This window comes from Thamnophis elegans, chromosome 3 (assembly GCF_009769535.1).
Source record: "Thamnophis elegans isolate rThaEle1 chromosome 3, rThaEle1.pri, whole genome shotgun sequence".
NCBI classification, from domain to species: domain Eukaryota; kingdom Metazoa; phylum Chordata; class Lepidosauria; order Squamata; family Colubridae; genus Thamnophis; species Thamnophis elegans.
The window spans coordinates 38,052,874-38,076,679 of NC_045543.1; the positions used below are offsets into that span (position 1 = coordinate 38,052,874).

General features: G+C 40.9%; 1 protein-coding gene across 6 annotated transcripts in view; it reads right to left on the bottom strand.

Moving 5' to 3' along the window:
- Positions 1–23,806, bottom strand: part of GSK3B (glycogen synthase kinase 3 beta) — a 131,886-nt gene that overhangs the window by 26,890 nt on the left and 81,190 nt on the right. For all 6 annotated transcript variants that reach the window (XM_032214092.1, XM_032214093.1, XM_032214094.1 and 3 more), the window contains 3 exons: positions 19,959–20,065; positions 14,862–14,959; positions 5,233–5,328 (listed from right to left, as the gene is read on the bottom strand). In XM_032214092.1, coding sequence (XP_032069983.1) covers positions 5,233–5,328; positions 14,862–14,959; positions 19,959–20,065 — 301 coding nt within the window. The remainder of the gene's footprint in view (positions 1–5,232; positions 5,329–14,861; positions 14,960–19,958; positions 20,066–23,806) is intronic.

The following is a 23,806-nucleotide window of genomic DNA, read 5'->3' on the forward strand; positions in this document are numbered from 1 at the left end:
AAAGAAAACGGTTGTGAATCAAGCTAAAACTCCGGTACAGCACAAAACATATTATGCTCACTTCACTGGATCAAGAAACTAAGATACATAAGAATAAAATCTTACTACTAAGTGCTTTCCATTGAGAAAACAAGTGTCAACAAATCCATGAGTGGTAGTGTGAAGAAAATAAATAAAATGCTGCAGATCCCATTTGTGAGCTGTTGATCAAAGGTTTTGAACACTATCCAAGTAGTATTAGTTTTACTGCTATATAAACTATCCTTGTGAAATGGAAGGTCTTCACTTCTAGCTTGTCTCCAATCAGATGCCAATGAAATGGAGCCAAGAATAGTGACAGTTTTTAAGAAAAAAAAAATGAAAATCCTGTTGCTTGCCTCTTGAGTGATGAATCATCATACGCATAACTGCCTTACCTGGGGAGAGCGAGCTTCTGAGTATCAGCTGCTAAACCCTGCACTTCCCAGTGCACTTTGAAAAATTGCATTTATTTTATAAAATAGTCAGTAGTCTCTCATCGCACCCTGTCAAATTTGTTCAGTTAATTAATTCAGTTTAGGCACTGCCTGACTTCAACTGACCCGAGACCACAACAAATTTACATGTGCCCATAAATATGTAAAGCAGACCTGCGATGCTGAGAGTTGATGCATGACAACCATTTTAGACTCCACTTTATATTCCATATTCCATGATGTACTTCCAGAGATAGAAGTCATATCGATTTTTGAAATGTGAATTAACTGCAACCCACGCATGAACAACTAGCTAATTTGGGACACATTCATAAATACTGTCAGAGAACAAATAAAACCAAATAAAAGTTCTAAAATATCATCGTGAAGAACCTTTATGTCTCTGAATCTTCCATCTTGTTACGTATTGGTTAGCATGGTAAGAACACAACCTCCAATTGGTAAAGTATATATATGCAACTACAGAACATAAAGAAAGGGTAGAACATGCCTGATAAATTACTTTTAAAAGTTTGCAAGTATATTTGTATTAGGCAAAGCGCCTTAAATAATTCATAACTGTTATCCATGCAGTATTGCTTATTTTGGCTAACACTCTTTGCTATCATTGTATAATAAATATGAATATAATACATAAATACACGCATCACTTATGATTGTATAGATTTCAAATATTAAAGATATAATTTTAACAATTTAATATACTATTGTTTATATTAATAATCCTTGCAAATGTTTGAATTTAAAATCTGTAATTTTTCTCTAGGCCAAGATCATTTTTGTTTCTGTTGTTCCTGGGAAAATATAACAGTGGCAATTAGACTAGTAACCACTGCAAAAAGGAGCTGGTAAAGTATTAAAAGGTACAAGTGGACTTCATAGGAGTAAAGTAATTTTATTTTATTAATATTTGGATTTAATTTTATAAATTTATATATAATTTTAAATTTGTATCCATATATGCATGTGTGTGTTTATGTGTATCTATATATGCTATATATATTATACTAGCAAGTTAACACTTCTAAACCCCAAAGTCATCTTTTTTACAACCTTCAAGATTAGGTTCACCAGACACTCTAATACAGTCCTTAATTCAACTTACCCTATCATTTCCCAAACATACCAACATTTTTGCATTACTACCATATATAAAGCTCTATCATCATTTTTATACATATTTTCCAACCCCCAAGCTGTATAATCTTGAATGCTTAGTGGATATAAGCATATCAGGTGATGTGCATTGTGTAATGAGGGAGGGTATGGCCTAAGGAGATCAACACCTTATATCAAAGTGTGCATAATCATTAGGCAGCTTCTTTTTCTCAGGCAAAATGAGCCAAATGAGAGATTTAACTGAAAAGTCAAAAATGTTATAACGTCTTTCAGAGGGATGTAGCATTCTTGAAATTGCTAAGATACTGGGACATAATCACAGAACTAAACAGTTTGTTGCAAATAATCATCAGAGTTGCAAGAAACGTGTTGAAAAAGAAGATGCACATTAACTGCAAAAGATTTGAGAAGAATCAAATGTGAAGCTACCAGGAACAATTATCCTCCAGTGCTGTGATATTCCAGAACTGCAACCTACCTGGAGTGCCCAGGAGTAAAAGGTGTTCAGTGCTCAGAGACATGGCCAAGGTAAGGAAGGCTGAAACCTGGCCACCACTGAATACGACACATAAGTTGAAACTGCAAGACTGGGCCAAGGAATATTTGAAGACAGATTTTTTCAAAAGTTTTATGGTCTGAAGAAAGTAACTCTTGACGGACCAGATGGATGGGCCCATGGCTGGATCAGTAATAGGCACAGAGCTTCACTTTGACGCAGACATGAGCTAGATGGAGGTGCGATACTAATATTATTGAAGATGAGCTAGTTGGACCCTTTCGGGTTGAAGACGGACTCAAAATCAACTCCCAAACCTACTGCCAGTTTTTAGAAGACACTTTCTTCAAGCAGTGGTACAGGAAAAAGTCTGCATCTTTCAAGAAGACCATTATTTTTATGCAGGACAATGCTCCATCACAAGCATCAAAGTACTCCACTGTGTGGCTAACCAGTACAGGCCTTAAAGATAATAGAATAAAGATCTGCCCCCCTTCTTCACCTGACCTGGCCTCCTTCTTCACTTCTATTGACAATTTGTGGGCCTTTCTTAAACGAGAGATTCAGAGTGAAGGAAAACAGTACACATCTCTGAACAGTGTCTGGGAGGCTGTGGTTGCTGCTGCCCAAAAAGTTGATCGTCAATAGAGCAAGAAACTGACAAGACTCCATAAACGGAAAACCTATGACTGTTATTAAAAAGAAGGGTGGCTATATTGGTCACTGATTTTTTTAAATGTCAGAAATGTTTATTTGTACATTTTAAGTTGTTTGTTTATTATTCTCACTTTAACAGATGCAAATAAATAAGAGAGATGGGCAAATTTTCATTTTTCATTTAGTTGCATTCTAACTCTGCACACTAGTAGTTGCCCAATAATTGTACACACATAGATATTCTCCTAAGAAAGTCAAAACCTCACTTTTACTTTCTTAAATATTCAGGTTTGAGCAGTGGTGGGTTTCAGATTCTGTTCCAACTGGTACGGTTGGAACGGCCTCAGAATCACCCACATGCACGCGCGCAGCACGCACATGCATTGTAGTGCCAAATGATGCTTCCGCAAGCCTCCATGACGCTCCAGCTACTCCGCAGAGCGTCACGCAGGTGCCATACACGCCATGCGTGCGCGTGGAAGTGTCAAAAGCTTAAAGCACAAATAAGGAGTGCAGGCAAGCAGGCGGGCCCTCCGGAGCACCGTACCAGAATGGTACCCGGTGCTCCGGGCAGGATCCGGTACACCCATACTGGGGTGTACCGCCTGCAACCCACCACTGAGTTTGAGGTTTATTAACATTTTGGATTGACCGAGAGCACTGTAGTTGTTCGATAATAAAATGAATCCTCCAAAATACAATTTGCCTAATAATTGTGCACACAGTATATGTATGAGTTAAGAAAGTTTGTTCCTTTTCCTTTCTTTTCCCATCACTAAAAATCAATTAATAAAAAGTGCACGAATGTGTTTCAGTTCAGACTGGCTGTGATGTTGTGCCTTAGGCTTCTGATTTCTCAAAATAATCTAATGGTTATATTAAAAAGATTTATCTTTATAAGATCTCAGGTGCAGAAAATGAGGTAATTAGTATAATCATCAAGACCCAGTCTAATATAAAACAAGTAATAAAATGTAAACTTCTTTATTCCTAAAAGTCAGTAAGAAAGAGACTCAAACTGACAAATGTTAGATCATTGGCAGGATCCTTTTGGAATTCAGAAATATTGCTTCCAAACTGTTAGATCAAGAAAATAAGCTCTTCTATTAATGTTCCATCTTTCCTTTCAACAGGATAAATACCACAGAGCTTGATTGAGGTTCAGCAAAACTACTGTCCACATTGATCATTGAAATAGAAATAAAATGAGCAAGAATGAACTTTCACAGCTAGTGATTAATGGCTGGAGTGTTTTTTCACCGAATTGAATGATCTTGTATCATTCTATAGCTTCTACAATCTTTACACTATATCCCTTGCCAGCAAAAGTAAATTTTACAAGATGTCCTCAACCTGTAAATATGAGTCTATAATCAGAGTAAAAGCTACTGTGAAACCACAAAATTCACCCATGTGGAAGAACCTTCTGTAAAAGGGAAGGCCTTGTCCACTTTTTCAACGAGAGAGAAACAAACTTCAAAAAGATTAGTTTCTCATTCTTGTAAAAAAGAACAGTCTGATTTAACTGTTATATAGAAGAAAGAGAACACTGTATTATGCTTTTGACTGGAGATAAAACTGGTAAGTTGCATGGACATGTGAATAAGTTATATTTTTTTATTGTTCAACTGTAAATTTTTGTAAATCTTTAGGCCATAATTTTACTCTAAAATGCATGTTTAACCTCTGACAAATATAGGGAGTATGGCTGAAATCTTAAATGTTTTCATTTTTTAGGAAGAGTTTGGGAACATTAAGTAACAAAAATGGGCTTAAAATTGTAACTTTATTATTTTTACAAAATCTCAGTGAAAACATCAAATAGCACTGAAGTGGATTTTCAAAAATCAAGATAGAAGTGGAGTGTGACCACAGTCTGTGGACTGGCCATCTCCATTCCATTTCATTTTGATTGCCACTTAATATATTTTAGCTTCACTGGACTCTTATTTTATTTGGAGGCCAGAAATTGTGCCTTCTGGTTCCCTTCCACCCATTCGTCCCCCCTCCCCTCCCCAAACTGTGCTATCTCGGTAAAGATTTCTTTCTTGCTGTTACTCTGTTTCAGTCACAATCTATTTGGCACTCTTTTCACACAGAGGAAGCAATGCTATTTAAAAAATACCTACTCTAAAAGCTTTTTTAAAATCACATAAGCAAAAGGCATTTTCTATGCGGAAGAATTATATTTCCCTCTTCTTCAATGTGTATGGCAGCATACCCATCCCAAATTGCCATTGGTAATTCTCATAAAATCTCCAAAATAACTTGTAGAAATATGGAGGATTGCAGATGAGAAGAAAAATTTGCACGTTTCAGACACATCAACAAATTTACTCTGAACACAATTAAATAATAAGATTAGGAATTTGTAGGACTATTATATGATATAATGTCATGGTTCTGTAAAAATAAACATACAGACCTCAGTGTTGAATATGCCCCCGACACACATACACACACAACCATTTCAAAGAGACTCACCTTAGTCCATGGATGTGCTTTAATCTGAGGGAATTTAAATTCTGTATAATTTGGATTCATTTCTCTAATTTGTTCTCTTGTGGGAGTTCCAAGGACCTGGAAAATAAAAAAAAAGATGAACTATTACATTTTATTTCAAGAAAGGGATCACTACCCTTAACATATAGTAAATTTACTGCAAAAATACAAATGTATAGATTGCAATACAACATGGTATGCATTTTAGATTTCTTGAGCCTGTGTGCAATATCAGAATTTTTTGACGCAAAAAAGTCAAAAACTGGTTTTCAAAATAAACCAAGCCAACTAACCAACCCCCCCCCCCAAAAAAAAACACAGTCATCTGCAAGATGAATGTGAGCATTAGACACCACCAAAGCTTTGACAATCAAATAGGATCATAAGAAAATTGAGCTGGGATTAGTAACAATGTAGGTGACTAAAAAGGACCAAATATTTTATAAAATGTGAATTAGAAAAACAGAGAAATAGCTACAAAAAGCATCTTTATGAAAGTTACAGTGCCAAAACATCATGAACCTGAAACTCAAAGTGGTCAAAATGCTTGGTTTTTAGTCTTGATAGGACTGGATTAGCTGAATATTTAGTTTAAATACTAAATTTAGCAGAGTAACAGTTTTACTGTTTAGGGGGCTTCTGACAGATTATAGGAACCCCATCTACCTTACTCCTAAGGAAAAATAGGACTGAATCCTCCGAAGAGGTTCTAGGCATTATATCTGCTTCTGATAGAGGAATATTTACTCAGGATGTTTCAATAGGTGATAATAATCATGTAAGCCAGTTATAATAGTGTAGCAACACATGGCTATTATGGCGACTACTAAATAAGCAAGAGGTATATTTGCAAAGACTATTTTCAGCAGAGGGGGATCAGTAGAAGACTATGTAGAAACTAAGAAAATGTTGTCTGAAACCTGGGTATATATTCTGCCCCTGAATACAACCATGCAGTTATTTCCCAAAAAATGCAAACAGACAATCTTAATGTCAAGCATGCCTCCTTCAATATCCAAGGAAAACCTCAACTCCATTTTAATAGAGATAAAGTACTTTTACTAGATATGAGGCGCCGGGTTTGAAGAAACATCCAAGTTTTCATCAACTTCCTAAAGGCCAGAAGGAAAAGGGCAACACTTTAGATAAGTACTATCAGGGGATAGATAGAACGCTGCCCTGCTAGAATCTCTAGGGAGGGACAGGGAATAAGATGGACTCAGAGATATCAGGCTCTGAACATGAAGGACTTTATGGATAATAAGCAACATTTGAATGTATGTATTTATAAAATGTATAGGACACCCTGTGCCACCTATTTCACTATCCAGAGTGACTCAGGGTGATTTACAACAGCATAAAAGCATAAATATAAGCATTATAATTAACAATTAAATAAAAGGTTAAAACCAAGAGCACAGACGGGATGTCTCTCACTCAATCAGCCACCTCCAGCATAGCATGCCCCCATCAGGATCCCAAGCCAATTGAGAGTACCAGGTTTTAAGGTCCTTCTAGAATGCCAGAAGGATAGGGGCAGATTTCATCCCTTGGAGGCAAGATGTTCCAGAGGGTATGGAGTCACAGCAGAGAAGGTAATTCTTCTTGGCCCCACTAGCTGAAATTCCTGATCCGATGAAGTCTGAGGAAAGCCTCTTCTATTAGTGTGAGTGGGGAGGCCTAACCAAGACTTTCTATTGAACCCAAAAGCAAAGGGGGAACCAATGCAGCTCTTTTAACAGCAGTGTTACATGTACCGCCCTAGGAGACTCCAGAACTGTTCACATTACTGCACTCCAGGGACGTGCAGTCACTAGAGGCAAGGGAGACGGAGCCTCACCACTCTCCTCAGGAAAAGAAAAGAAATTAATTTTTTTTAAAAAATAATTAAAGCCAAGATAGTTGCTACCAGATTCCAGGTCACAGTGGCTTGGTGTCTGCTTAGTGTTAACCAAAGCAGGAGGCGAGAGAACTCGGGGCCTCTTTTCCATAAGGAATTTTTCGCCTTCTAAAAGTTAAGAAAGAGTTAAAAGGCAAAGAAGTTCAGATGGAAAAGAGACACTAATTCTCCCGCCTCCTGATCTGGAAGCAGCCAATCATGTCTTCTTGAGCACGCTTACGTTGGGCGGGTTATTTCGGAGGGCGCACTTCAGAGAGAGGAGTGGGGGAGAAGGAGGAGGCTCACTCTTCACCCCTCCCCAACCTTCCCAGGGTCCAGATTCCCTTCGCTGCAAGCCTTGCTGTCTCTTGCATCCCAAAGGTGGGTGGGTGTGGGAGCTTTGGTGGCCCCAATTCTTCTCTGGGGGGTGGGGGGTGTCTCCTGGGGCTGCTGGCTAGATAGACTCCCGAGGAGCGACTCCTTCCCTCCTAGTCCCCCTGTGGGTGGCTGGAAATGTCCGCGCATTTCAGCCAGCCACAAAACGCTTAACGCTTCCTTACAAGAGCCAGGCGGGAGAAGCCCTCGCTTCTTTCTTGTGGAGACGGGCACTTTGCATCGCGGGAGCTGCCAAGTGCCTTTACTGCAGACCTGGGCGCTTGGCGGCTCCCACGATGCAAAGTGCCCCGCCGCCCACCCGCTGACCCGGCCTGCGGCCGCTGCTTCTCTGTACCCACGGAGAAGCTTCGCTCCGCTTCTCACTCAGCCTTCCCCCAGAGGCGATCCGAGACTTCAAGTGGCGGAGTTTGGAGAAGCAGCGGCCGCAGGCCGGGTCAGCGGCGGGGCACTTTGCATCGTGGGAGCCGCCAAGCGCTTTTGCTGCAGACCCGGGCGCTTGGCGGCTCCCGCGATGCAAATCCCCCCCCACCGCCGAGGCTTCGCAAAAGGATGCCCAGCTGAGCCTCACCAGGCATAAACCTCACCGCACGTCACTGCTGCACTCTGTACCAGTTGTAGTTTCTAAATACTTTTCAAGAGTAGACCGCATTGCAGCATTCCAACCATGTGATGATGGGGCATGAGTGACTAAGTGCTAGACTTCACAATACAGGGAAGAGTACAACTGATATACAATACAAAGTTGCATGAAAATTCTGCTAAGCAGGATTGCCACCTGCTCTTCAAGCAGGAGTCATGAATCCAGAATTGCACCCAGAAGCCAAATAGCAACCAGTACAATTCTTGGAATAAATGTATTTCATGGATAATTGGAGGAGCACTCATCATCATATGAGCTACCATATTCTAGACTAGCTACAGCTTCTAAATACACTTGTAGGGCAATACCATGTTCCATAGTAAATAATCTTCTTCACTGTAGAATGATGGACTAAATTATTTGGAAATGGCCTTATGACCAGATTGATGGGCAGCAACAATTACTTCTCTAAGATCATTGCTCGTGTCTTTACTCTTTGGCATTGTGTTAACACACACATCAGTGCTGGAGATGACATAGTGTAATATGTTATGTGTTGTTATTCATTTGAAGTTGTAGCTACCTACTTTTAAGAATTGCTAAGGACCAGATGATTTTTTAATTATGTCCTGATACATAAAATCATAAAACCAAAGAACGTACTATTTTATATAACTGTAAATTCTTTTTCATGAGATATAGAGATGTAGGCAACAACATGCCTGTTAGACCTTTATTCTCACTTATCGCCCAGAAAGCGTCAGAGTTAAGGGGTGAGTGGGTAATTAAGTGTGGAATGAGTTCCATCTACTTAAAGGAAGCAGTTAAATTATTTTTAATTTAAAAAATCCTTCCTGTATCCAGGTGAACCATGTAAGACAGTTTCAAATAGTTCATTCGACTTCTTGAGAACTGGATAGAAATGGGCAACTAAAAAGGAGAATCAACAACTACAAAAAAAGAGCTGTTGAGTAAATCAACTCTTTAGAACCTCCTCAGAGAAGGAGAGGAGAGAAGACTGCTCACATGTATTCTAAATAGTTGTTCCTTGTGAAGAGATCACAAAACAGGAGTCTTTGGAACATTTTGAGTACTGAAAACAACAGGAATAGCCACAATCAGCACCTTTCAAAGGACACTACCATGTTTTTCCAAAAATAAGACCAGGTCTTATTTTCTTTTGACTCCCCTCCAAAATGGCTGGGGCTTCTTTTTGGGGGGGTATTAATTTTTTTGAGGTGCAGTAGGTGGCGAGCATGGTCGTCTCATGGCTGCTCAGCCCCTTAATCAACTGAGCTAGTGAGGGCCGGAAGTTCTGTCTCTCTGGGCACCTGGAGATGTTTTTGGCGCACTCTTGCTAGCCCCAGCCCTGCCCATGGTGCCACACAACTTTGCAGCCGAGGGCCCCTCTCTTCCGCAGCTCATCTTGTGGCTCTGGAGCAGGCAGCAACCACAGTTTGTGCTCAGCCAGGCCTGGAGCTTGGGTGTTGCTGAGGCTGCTGCTACAATGAGGCAGAAAGCCATGCACCCATTAGGAATCGGCTCCACCCCGCCTGCCTCTGCCTGGTTGGTGGGCCTGCTGCAGCTGGTCTTATAGGGGCTCTTCTCCCTCCTGGCTATGGTGCTCTCAGCAGCCCTCCTGGGCTGCTCTTGCCTGGCGTGAGGCAATTTGGCTCAGATCTATGACTTCCGGAGCACCTCACCAGCCACCAGCTTGCCAGGCCCCCCCCTTCACCATTGGTAGCACAGCCCCGAGTGAGCTTCATGGCAGCTCTGCAGCAGGACGGAGGAAGGAAGGGGAGATCACCCCTTTTTCCTTTCCACCCCAAAAGCCCACCTTCCCTGACCAAACCCCCAGCCTGCATCCCTCTTGCTGGAGCAAGAGATGCAACTCAATCTCACCCATGGAGGCCTCCCAGTGCAATGCTCTGCCGCAGGTTCAGAGCAAACCCCCACCTTCCCTGCACAGGATTGCAACACTGGAGGCTTTGAAGCCACAAAGGGAGGAGCAGTTTGGATGTGCATCTGTGCAAGACTCCTCTTTGAAAGGAGGATTGGCAGGAAACACCCCCCTTCCAACCCGGAGATCACTTTCTTCACCCTGCCTGCTTCCAATCTTTCTCCCCCATCTCAAGCAAAATCAAACCATGATGGGGAGGGGAGATTTTCCTGTGTACAGTGTTAAAAAAGTTAACATTTCAGAAATGTTACCCATGGAGGTCTCCCGGTGCAACGCTCTGTCGCAGTTTTGCACAAACCTCCAAATGCTATTTATTTTTCTGGATTTCAATATGCAACCACACAGCACTTATTGTTACTATAGGGTGATTTGTGATGTATGTTCCATAGTATATCTCCCCCCCCCCCCTGTGTCTGTTTGTTTCACTATGGGGAGGTGTTCTGCATTTGGTCTGAATGATCACAGGATGAGGAAGAGAGTCTTGATTTATATGTTTTAGGATAAACAAAAATAGCAAACGTCTTAACAGAGAGCTATTGTGGATGAATGGTGAAGTTCCAGTTTCCCAGAAAGGAGGGAACATATTCCAAAGGGAAGGGGGAGAGAGAAGAACAACACAATCCCAAGATGGATGGGAGAATGAGGAAGGGATTTAGGATAGCCATTCCCTAGAACTTCCCAGAATATATCCTTTTAGAATCTATATTTAATCTAGTAAGATTCTGTCTATATGTGTGATCAAATAAAGTTGGAGTGCCTAATGCAAAACCAATAAGCTCAAGTGAAGGCTCTTAGTAGATAACAACACACTACGTGAATGTGGAGACATAAAACCTGGCCCATCTGCTGGTATGTCGGCTTCTAGCAGAAACATGTACCAATAATGACTTATTTTTGGCCAATAACAAAGCCAAGAAGGTGGCTTCATTCTAGCAGTTTATAAAGTTTCATCTAGACAAAGAAGAAGAACTGAACTTTGGCTGGAAAGGGCCAGAAGGCTAAAGTGAGGTGTTTGGGGAAAGAGTGATCATTGCAGGGGTGGGTTTCAGATGGTTCTAACCGGTAGGCTAGAACCCATTTGTGAAATTGAGCGTATGTTTTAGAACCCATTCATCCGGTGGCACAGTACCAGAATGCTCCCTCCCGCCTTCCCCCCCTCACTCGCTCCCCCCGCCCGATGCAATCTCCTTTCTCCATCTGCCTCATTCACTCGTTCGGGTAGCAAAGAACAAAAGGAGATTGCATAGCTGAGGGCAAAGGAGCCTGCAGCCTCCTTCATTCAAATGTTCGGGCAGTGGGAAGGGGGGTTTTCTCGCACGCCTTCTATCTTTTTCTGAAGGAGTGCCCCACCCATTGCCCAAATGTGTGAATGAAGGAGGCTGCAGACTCCTTTGCCCTTGCCTATCTCCTTTCGTTCTCTGCTGCCCGAACAAGTGAATGAAGCAGACGAAGCCTCCCACAAACGCACTTCTGCCTGCCTTGCAGCTGCTGTTAAAAGACGAAGGAAGCCGTGAAAATTGGGCAACTTTCAAACGTGAGCAAAAATTGCTATGCGCAAAGGTAAGAAAACCTAGGGTCGTGAACAGTGATTTCCATTACCAAGGAAAAATTGAGGTGCTGCCCCAAATTCACAGCTTTTAAGATTCCCCTTCAAGAACGGCTTTGCAGTGCAAAAGGAAATTCCCCACTCTCCGCCCTGCGAGGAAGACCCAGCATCTTTTCCCAACCAAAAATAAATTACAACCCAATGAGGGAATTCCCAAAGAGGGGCCTTTTGAGGGATTGCAAGTTTTTGTTTACCCTCACCTCGATCCGTGCAAATCCGCAAGGAATCGCACAGAGGGAAGGCAAGAAGTGCAAAGGCTCCACGGAGGAGCAGAACCGCCTTAATCACATCGAGCTGTACAGTCAAAAGAACTTTCCCTTCTGTAGAAAAAAAAAAGGAAAAAAATTCCAGAGTGTGACTGAGGGAGGGAATTCCTCAGCCAGGGCACCCTTTGCTCCGCCACAGCAGTCTTTTCAAGCAGGACCAGACTAGTTTGAAAGCCGTGCCTTCTGCCCCATAGAAAAAATTCCCTTTGTCGAAGCTCTATAGGCGAGCGCTGCCTCCGCCTGCCAGAATCTCCGGAGAGAACTTTGCAACCAATTGAGGAGCATCAAGTGGCGGACCTGAGCATTTGTATGCACTTGGCCAAGGTCATGCTGAGCCCTGCTACTTTGGACGACCCGATGGATTTTACAATGGACATGCACCCCCAGGGGGTGTTGAAGAAGGACAGGCAGTTCAGCCTGATCCAGGACGACAGGCACGACAGTGGCTTAGGCTCCATGAAAGACGACGAGTTCGAAAATCCCGTCCGGGAATTGGAGGATATCCGAATCCAGCCTGTGGAAGCCGACTTGGGGAACTTAGCCCAGCCTTGGAAGCAAGATGGTGACAGAAGATGGAGACACGTAAGTCTTGGTTTGCAAATCCGGGGCGGGGTGGGGTAGGTGGAAAGCAAGAGCCCTCTTCCCTCAATTCACGTTGTTGGATTCCACGCATAGTGCAAAAAGGGCATCCCGTGGATGTCATACTTGACGTTCGCAAACCTAAACCTACCTACATACACACAATTACAGGCCCGGAGAGGGAAGCCTTTGCACAAGCCCGGACGAGTGAGAACAAGTTTCCGCCATTACGAAGGCTCCGGGATGAGGGACAGAATCGTAACCGCGGGACAGTAAAGCTCCGTCCCCAGAGGCAGCAGGACCAAAGCCCCTCTCCCAACTGGCCCCTCCTCCCTCTGAAGGGCAAGGGACCTGGCTGCCCCACTGCCTCTGGCTTCCCTCCGAGAGTCTCCACTCTCCGGGGCTGTAATTGTGCAGTGTGTGCGCGCGTGCCTATGTTTTCCATTGGGGGGGGGGTCGCAGATGGGCTCAGAGTCGCTCCACGCCGTGGGAAACAGGCGCGCATGTACGCACACTGCACAATTACAGCCCTGGAGAGTGGAGACTCTCGGAAGGAAGCCAGAAGCAGCAGGGCAGCTGGGTCCCTCACCCTCAGAGGGAGGAGGGGCCAATTGGGAGAGGGGCTTTGGTCCTGCTGCCTCTGGGGACAGAACTTTACTGTCCCATGGCGAAGATTCCATCCCTCATTCCGGAATCTTCGTAACGGCGGGAACTTGTTCTCACTTGCCCGGGCTTGTGCAGAGGCTTCCCTCTCTGGGCCTGTAATTGTGCATGTGTGCATGTGCACCTATCTTTTCCAGAAGACGAGGAATGCGAGGGGGACCATGGAGGTCTCGACCTTCTGAAGAGGACCTGTCCCCAAAGAGGGGAGATGTGGTGGCATCGGTGTTGGAATGTTCTGCGGAGCCCCCCAGGTAAAAATGCCACTGCAGGGTACTTTTAACCATATATTTTGGTCTTATGACTGCAGAATGCTGCAAAAACCCATAAATGCAGGCCAGTTGTTGAGTGTTTCAAATGTGTTTGGAACACTAAACAAGGTGACCACAGTATGTGTGTGAGTGAGAGACAAACAGACAGAGGAGAGAGAGAGAGAGAGAGAGAGACAGAGACAGAGAGAGACAGACAGACAGAGGGAGGGAATCAGAGAGACTGACAGACACACACACACACACACACACACAGGGTGACAGAGAGAGAGGAAGGGAGGGGGGAAAGAGAGAGAAAGACACAGAGAGACACACACACATACACACACAGTGACAGAGATGGGGGCAGGGAGGAGAGACAGACAGACAGACAGACAGACAGACACAAAGAGATAATGACAGAGAGAGACAGAGAGGGAGGAAGGAAGGGAGGGAGGGAGAGATAAAGAGCCACAGAGAGAGAGAGACAGACAGGCACAGAGAGTGAGAAACAGAAAGAAAAAGAGAGAGAAAGAAAGAAAAAAGAAAGAAAAAGAAAGTGGGAGATGAAAGAAAGAAAGAAAGAAAGAAAGAAAGAAAGAAAGAAAGAAAGAAAGAAAGAAAGAGAGAGGGAGAGAGAGAGAGAACTTATGCCCACAATTGAGCCCAAATGTTTGGTTGCTAAGCAAGAGCGTCATTGAGTTTCATCACATTTTCCAAGTTGGCCATGCCCACCCGGTCACATGACCACCGAGCCACTCCCCCAAACCATGCCACACCTACAGAAGAGGTTCTAAAAAAAATTTGAAAGCCACCACTGGATCATTGGTGCTGTATCCAAAATGGAGGGGCAAATATGTTAAATCAAATGAATAAATTCTCAAAACACTTGAATGATGAAACTTCAAAAGACTGTTCTGGTCACTGTAGCGGAAAACAAGCTTGAGGAGATTAGTGTGCATTGCACCTACTTATGTAAAGGGAAAAAAAAGGAAAGGACTTCCCCAATCTCCAAATCTATTATTGCTAGAAGATTCCAAAGGCTCTGAATAGGTACATAACCTCTTTACATGTGAATCACAAAGATCACACAAGAAAAACACTATAAATATAGGTAAGAAATGGTAATCAAGTTAGAATAAATTTCTCCTTAGTTTAAGGATTTTTCAACCTTTTATTTGTTGTTGATATTTATTTTTTTTGTTTGCTTTTTTTGTTGGTTTTTTTTTTGGCTTGAGCAATCTTTTACAATATGGAAAATTAACTTCCTCATCTTTGGAAAATCAGTTAAGACACCACAATTACGGTTGGTTATCTCTACAATATCTGCTCCTTATTTTAAAAGGTATCACAGTTAGTTTTAACTAGAAAGAAGAATTTAGAAACATTTGTTTTGTATTTTAAAATGATGTTCAGATAATAAAAAAACCCTCTTACCTTAATTATTTCCACCAACTGATCTACACCACTATCTCCTGGGAAAATTGGCTGTCCTAATAACAATTCTGCCAACACACAACCCGCCGACCAAACATCTAGAGAGAGAGGGAGAGAAAAAGAAAACATAGGGGACCATTACAAGAATTGTGTATCCAACATGGCTATATCTACATCACAAACATAAGCAAATATATCTGGAGACCATGAGGCATATGCAGCGTTCAGAGCCTTTATATTCCAATGCTCTCATTTCTGCAATCAGTGTATTGTTATTTAGTTAATTTCCAAATCTATGTCCTGCCTTTTCTTTATAAGATCAGGATAGAGGATCTAGATTTTTTTCACCCACAACTATCTTTGAGGGAGGCTGGGTTCACAAATAGTGCTGGCTTAAATCATCCAATGAGGTTAGATTTCAATATGGCTCTCCCCATTCCTAGTCCAATATCTTATATAACAGAACACAATAATAGAATTGGAAGGGACCTTGGAGGTCTTCTAGTCCAACATCCTGCACAGGCAGGAAGCACTATACTATTTCAGACAAATGGTTATTCAATCTCTCCTTAAAACTTCCAGTGTTGGAGCATCCACAACTTCTGGAGGCAAATCATTCCATTAATGTCTCCACATCTTTTTTACATTGTAGTGACCAAAACTGGATGCAAATGTGATCTTACCAAGGTATTATATAGAGTGGTATTCATGTGATTTTGATTCTATCCCTCTGTTAATGCAGCTTAGGACTGTGTTGTTTTTTTTACCAGCTGTTGCACACCGCTACCTCATATTTAAGTGAGTGTCCAAGATCTCTCTCACAATTATTACTATTGAGTCAGGTAGCACCTATACAATACATGTGCATTTGGTTTTTCTTGCCTAAATGTAGAAGCTTTTTTCACCATTGAATTTTATTTTGTTAGTTGGGCCCAATGTTCATGTCTGTCAAGATCCTTCTGTATCTAAAGCCTATCTTTTCTGAGTGTCGACTATTCCTGCCAGCTTGGTGTCATTGCAAATTTGATGAGTTCCCAATGTATCCTCTCATCTAAATCACTAAGATATTGAAGAGTACTGGGCCTAGGACAGAGCCTTGGGGTACCCCACTGCATACTTCCTTCCATGTATACGTAGTTCCATTGAGGACTTGCACGTTGAGTGCAGTTGGCCAGCCAGTTGCAAATCCATCTGGTGGTGTATGCTATCTAACCCATATTTTTCTATCTTATTAAGTAGTAGGTTGTGGTCTACTTTACCAAATTCCAAATACCAAAAGTCCAAGTAAATTATAGCCACAGCATTTCTCTGGTGCACTAATTTTGTCAGGCATAATATCTAGCCCACGACTGGGTGTCACAAAACTGCTAACTAATTTACAGAACAATTTACAAGCAGAAGACTGTTTTGTCCCTGAAAATTGATTTCAGAATGTGTCATTTACATTTTACAGAATAAGAACATGAAGGTTAGTAACTTTTTGCTAACACATTCTCTTTTAAAACGTGTGGCCATTAATACATTTGGCAGCAGAATGTTGCAAAGTTAAACTAGTAGATTTTCATTTCATAAGCTAACACAGTTCCCTGTATACAACAGTTTAGTGTGAATTTAAATAAGCCTTTTTAAGTATTGTGTGCCCTTTTACTGTCATGGAATCTCTCCATATTAAATTTCAATGAATTGACTGAAGTTCTAATATTTTGAGATAGAAAAAAGACACTTTTTCATGCTAGACATACTTATAAATTTCTCTTGAAGTTAAAAAGGCATATATCCAGTATTTTCTTATAGCTCAGCTGCTTCAGCACATCATTTCTATAGTTTTCTCTGCCTTATCCTTAAGATATAATGACTAGAATGATATATTCAAGCAGAATCACAATACAATTGAGAAATCAGCAATCTTTTCGTGTAGTATGTATCCTAATGGAAGTTTGTAGGTGTTGAGAAGAAATGAAACAATTTTCATGCAATCTTATCTAAAATGTATCATTCTGGAAGGTCAGTAACATGAAAGAAGTTTTATGTGGCATGTTGCCAATCCCCATCATATGATATCAGCCATGTTCAGAAAGCCATAAGATAATGAAGAAAAATTAATTCTGGAAACATTTATTTATACCCTGCCTTTGTTTACAAATAACTCAAGGCAGTAAACTTATCCAACACACTTCCTCCTCTTGCTTTCCCCATAAACCCTGTGAAGGGAGTTGGGCTGAGAGAGAGCGACTGGCCCAAAGTCACCCAACTGGATTTCATGGCTAAGGTGGGACAAGAATGCATGGTCTCCCACTTTCTATGTGGTGCCTTAATAACTATTAGATTGCTTCTTTAATAAGAAGACTTTATGGCTGATGGGCCTTGTGGCAATAGTAAGCATGGGAGCTTTTAGAAGCTTCAGTTAAAGAAGCAGTAACTGCAATAGTGATAATTTAGGAATGGCTAGATAAATGGGAAGTGGCTTTAATCCTCTCTCCTCCAGAAATCTGAGTTTCCAACTATTCTCTTTAGTAGAGCCAAGACCCCTGAGAGAAAAAAAGAAGCCCAGTATGAAGTTCTTTGACAGAAAATGAGCTCTGCATAACAATTATTAAATTCTAAAGTGTCTAAAGATGAAAAAGGAATGGCTTTCAAAGAAAAAATATTTTACATTGTATTAAAAAATGGAAACTAACTTAAAGGATAAATAATTTTAAAATGCAATGTAAATTTAACAAAGCATGGCTTGGGAGGGAATCAATTTTAAATATGGTTTTGCATTATTCATTACCTGAATCAACTTAGGGAAACAGCAATATTAAAATTAAGAAAATGACAGTGAAGTAATATTCAAATTGCAGGTACTGTATGTTTTTCATGAGTACAATGTACTATTTTTACCAAAAGCAAACAAACAAACAAACAAACAAATCCCAAAACACTACAGTTGTAATATCTGATAGTACTCATCCACTAATCCAGAAACTGAGATCTTACTGGCCACCATTCTACAGCCCCCACAGATTATTTCAATAAATTAAGTATAAACTCATTGATTTTTAGTAGGGCAATTTTCTATTTATTTTTAAAATAATAATAATAACAATAATTAAAATAAGCTTAGTAAATGTCTAGAGTCTTAGTAAATGGTAGCACCTAGCCAAATACATCCAATCTTGAAAAAATAAGCAGGATCAGGCCTGATTAATACCACGAATCTGAGGCTGGATTGTAGATTGAGGAGGAAAGAAAATGCAATGGCAAACTCCATATGGATTGTTACCAAGAAATGTATATTGTTATGCCTATGGTATACTAAGAATCAAATTTTACTCAAGGGACATTTTTAAAACCTTCCAGTTGCCTTAACAAACCTGCTTTATTAAAAACAATATAAAATTCCAATCCCTTTAAAAATATGAAAATCCATTTCTTCTTGTGACTTCATGATGTCACACTTCGTCCTTCTGCAATTCCTTGGAAGCAAAACAGTATTTTTGTCAAGACCCTACTACCCTCAGTAACTTTTTGGCATGTGGACAGATTTGGTTTGTAACTTATTTGGTTACAAGTTCTGGTGGGAACTTTATCTATTAAAAATTCTCCCAATGAAAGACACAGACAATGTATTGGGTTAGGATTTTATCTGGATTTGGATAGAGGAAGAAACTGAGTTTTTCCAAGTCTGGGCCGGTTCTGAATTGAGAAATTAGATACTGTCTTAGTATCTACTTTTGGGGACTCTAGAGCACAGATTTCACACACACTGTGTCACGTTGCCATCATGTAACGTTTCGTGACGTTTTTCCCATTTGCAGAGCTGGGGTGGGTGTGGCCTGTACATGACGCATCCGGCCCACCAGTTTGACATCCCTGCTCTAGAGAGTCGTGGTGACTCATAGAAAAGAGGAAAAAAGGAAATTACTAACTGAATGGATTTCCTCTATTTTCTTTCATTCATTAATGAGAAGAAATATATGTTGTGACCCACCAGACTCGGCAATGAAGAGCTTGGGGAGGAACTTGGGCCAGTTCTGGAGTTTGGGGAAGGTTCTGATGGATGCTCTGTGTTGGACCCAAAGACAGAGCCAGGGCCATCCAACATTTCCCAGCCACCTTTGGAGGCTGATCTGAATGAGGAGGAAGAACAGCTAGGACCTGTTCTAGATGCACATATGCACAGAGCAGTTGGGAGAGATGAACAATGGAGGACAAGTAGTCGACTCAGGAAGCAAAGCACACATGGATGCTGAATGGCCCCTCCCTGGCTAGGGAATAAATAGAAGGAAAGGGGAGTGGTTGTTGTTAGGAGACAACAATTCATATTTCTGAAGATTCTGCTCATTGTGTTTCGTGCCACAAAGACTGCTTGCCAGAACTTAATTTGCAACTTTCGGCTGGGAGCTCATGGTCTTGCAATTATCACAAGAAACCAATAAGATCTGTTACTGCGGTTAACTCTTTGAAGGAATATTGCCTGGACTTTTGAGTGGGTGAATACAATTGTCAGCCTTTACTTTGCTTGCTTGCTATCGGCTGCCATAGTAACGGGGAGGGTGGGGGCTTGTGGTATTTGGGAGGGGAATTTCTGGTGCTGGAAGAGTATCATGAAGGGAGTTTGTTCTCACCATCTTCTGCGCATGCTGATGGCTTCTGTTTAGGTTTGGTCAAGATCAACCGTCTCTACATACCAACTGAATGAGGCCAATTGAAGATGCACCCATGACACCTTTGGGAGTTGCAGCTTGGACATTGGGTTAGGATAACTAGGGGGAGGGTCCTGGGTAAACTTTTGAAATGTACACGTTTGTGCCTTTTTGTCTCAGAACTTGCTTTTCTATTGCTGCTTTCATTTCATATCTAGTAAAAGTACCTTTATTTCTACTCAAATGGAGTTGGGGGTTTTCTTTCTTGGATACTGAAGGAGGCACGCCTGACAGCAATTAATTCACAAGAGGTAAATAACAAGGGATTTTTTGTGACAAGGAGTCTGTTTCTTGCTTCCGCTAAGGCTGGAGCAGAACAATATGTTTATGTAATGCTGTATGTAACCTTTTGTTCTCCATTCCAATATACTGATCACTTCAGTTTAAAAATGAATAAACAAATACATACCTATACTAGAAGTATAATCTGTGGCTCCAAAAATTAACTCCGGTGCTCTGTAATATCGAGAGCAGATGTAAGAGACGTTAGGCTCTCCGCGAACTAGCTGCTTTGCACTGGAAATGAAATTATAATATAAAGCTTAGTGTTATATACAAAATATACAATTTTCAGTAAAATAATATTTAAAGTATGTGTACTTCCTCTAAAATTTATGTATATCAAAATGCAAGTTTATTATTTATTTAATACAGTGTTTCCCTAAAAATAAGACCTGGTCTTATTTTCAGGGGATGTCTTACCCGTTTATCTTAGGAACACTGTAGCCAGGCCTCCCACGCCCTGACACCTGTCATGCTCCTGCCTGATTTCTTCTGCAGCCGTGAGCAGCCAGACGCCATGTGGCAAGTTATGCCAGTGCCACTGCTCAGGGCAGGAGGCCACACAGCTTGTTGTGCTTTTCCACACACGAGTGGTGGCACTGGTGCAATGTACTACATGGCATCCTACCGTGAGCACTGGCACTGGCACAACGAGCCACATGGCATCTGGCCACAAGTGGCAGCACCTGCGTGACCTGCCATGCTGCCTCCTGCCATGAGCGACAGCACCAGCACAACACGCCATGTGGCATCCTGCTGCAAGTAGTCGCACCGGCACGATGCACCATGAGGCATCTAGCTGCAAGCAATTGCAGAAGAAATTTCAGGAGCATGACATGTTTTAGGATGTGGGAGGCTTAGTTGCGGCGGTCCTAAGGTAAGCAGTTGCATGGGGTAGTTCTACCCTCCATCCCAGCTTCATTTTTACGCATGCACCTTGCCCCACCTCATGCAACCAGAAGGCGGGATGAGTAGACAGGGCCTTAACCAGGGCTTATTTTTTTGGGTAGAGCTTATATTAAGCAAGTTAGGGCTTATTTTTGGATAGGTCTTATTTTCAGGAAAATATGGTAGATAAACCATTTTTATTATTCCATGTTAATGAGCTGGATACTCTGGTTAAGTGATATTTTGGGCAAACAGGAAAACGCAAGATGAAATATATCTGCAGATAACATCAAAAATACAGAAATATTTTTGTCCAAATCTCCATGGATAAAATATAAATTCTTAGTACAAAATCTAACTCTTCAAATATTAGTACACAAATCTATCAGTTTTCCAGGAAATTTTTAATTGATTCCAAAGGATCAGACATATTTATTTAAAAAGATAAATATATTTTAAAAGGGAGAGTAAACATAAAGAACCTGTTGAGGATTTACACACTGAATAATCCAATTTAACTTTTTACAGTAATGAACAAAAATATTATCCTAAAGGAAAACAAGGAAATTTCATACTTATAATACATTTTAAAATGCATGGTTTCTTTTGAAGTATTAAGGTTATTTTAAGAGAAATAATATATTTAACATTCACAAAAGCCCCCACATTCTTGATTCCTAGAAACCAAATTAGCTTCTGATTATTTCTAAACCATGCAAGGGTGCAAAAGATGTAGCTAGATATGATTACTTTAAAAATTAAGAATTTTAATAAATACCTACTGCATTACTGTTAAGTAGGATAAACATCTTTAAATAATTGTATATTTCCTGTCCAATTCAGTTAGACTACTACTACACACAAAATATTCCAGAATTCTACCTACTGTCTTATCTTTGGACATTTTAAAGCATTTGACAATGGCATATAAATGTTGTTGAATCTGTTATTGGAAATTGAATTTAAATAAAAGTTCATTTCTATGATCAAACAGCTATAGCGAAGGACATAGTTATGTATGGGGGTTGCATGTGTGTGTGAGAAGTGCCCAGCCAGTTGGGAAGGCATATCAGGGGGCAGGTGACATGGGTTAGGAAGGGTACCTAGAAATGCTTGGGGGTATGCAAGAGGTGCTATGCTGGTCAGGGACTTTATTTGGGGGAGATATGGGTATTGTGTGGAGATGCCCAAGAGGCAGCACATAGTTGGGAAAAGCTCATGGGTGTGGTGCATATCAGGCAGGGTGCACAAGAGATGCTGCAACCTTTGGGAAAGGCATATGGGGTGGGACAGGTCAGGAACGTTTTGTGGGTGGGGAGTAGCATGAGCCAGAAAGGGTGTGGGCAGAGGTTCCTTCCTCCCTGTCCCTTCCTTCTTTCCCCCTTCTCTTCTCCTTCCAGCAGACAGGTAAGTGGCTGCTGCTGGATGAGGGAGAAAATGAGGGATTATAAGACTGGCTGGGAAATTGTCTGACTGTTGAAAATGAATATCACATGAATGCAGCAGCAACCCATAGCACTGAAGTAGGGCCAGCTTTCCCACATTCATTCCCTTGGAAGTCATGAGTCCTGGACTTTTTATACATTCTGTAAATTTGGGATACTTAGTTAAAAACAGTGTTACCCTCTGCTGCATCATTTCACCTAGTTAAAGATCATGACAAGAATTTTTGTAGTATACAGATATCACAAACCAATAGAAGTCTGTCATTCTGGTTTTCTGCCATTTGCTGCAAATTCCAATCTCCACATAGACATAAATACAACAGGAATAAATACAACAACTAGCCCCATTAACTGCAAATGGATTGTGATCTGGGTGAAAAAATATTTTCTATTTAAAGTTGACCCCAGAAATCCAAGGAGAAAGCCTATTTAAAGCTATTTGTCTCCCCCCCCCCGAAAATTTTTTATTTGTTGTTCTCTTACATAGCATTTTAAGTATACATTCACATAATTGTTATTCTTCTTTACATTTATCATTCTTATACATTTATTATTTCATTTAATAGGTTATAATATACAGTTTGGGTTGCTTTATTTACCATCCCTTCCGCCAGTTGAAACACCATCTTATTTTCCTTTCTTTTCTCCCTCCCTCCCTTCTCTACTTTCTTCCTTCCTCCTCTCCTTCCCATTCCTTCTTCCCTTACCTTTCTCCTACTCCTTCCTCTTCCCCTTCCTACCTTCTCTCCTTCTCCCTTCCATCCTCCTCTCCTCACCTCTTTCTTCTTTCCCCAATCTTCCTTTCATTCTCTCCTCCTGTTTCTCTTTTCTATTATTGTAGGTGTCTCTTTCAGATCTGTTTATGTTTCCTTGGGATGGTATTTCCGCAAACCCAAATATAATTTGATATCATTTCTTATTCCCTTACCTTCGCTAATCTATCCTAACTATATTCCCCCCTTTATATACCTCGCTTTTTGATATATACTTATATATTTAATATTTTCTTTTCTGTTTTCCCCTTCTTCCCCCACTTTTCCATTTAACAGTGCATTGTCTGGGTTCTATATCTTCTCCCTATTTTTTTTCTAGTTTCCTTTCTCTAGCCAATCATAAAATCTTCCCCATGTCTTGAAGTACAGAGATTCCTCTTTATTCTTTATTTTCATTGTCAATTTATTCATCTCTGCACAATCTAATATCTTTATTATCTCTTCATCTGTTGGTAGCTTATTTAATTTCCAATTCTGGGCAAATACAATTCTTGCTGCTGTAGTTACATGTATAATCAAATTAAGTATCCTCTTTCTTGAATTTCTCTGGGATAATACTTAGTAAAAATATCTCTGGTCTAAATTCTATTTCTTGTTGTAACATTTTCTTTAACCATACTCTTATCGTAGTCCAATATTCCCTTGCTTCTGCACATGTCCACTACATATGATAAGAGGAGCCTATTGCTTGTTGACACTTCCAACATTTCGCTGATTTGTCTTTAAACGTCTTTGCTAATTTTCCCGGTGACATGTGCCATCTATAAAACATTTTGTATAAGTTTTCTTTGTAAGCTATTGACATGGTTAATTTATAGTTCCTTTCCCATAGTTGTTGCCATTTTTCTTGCTCGATCGATCATGTGGCC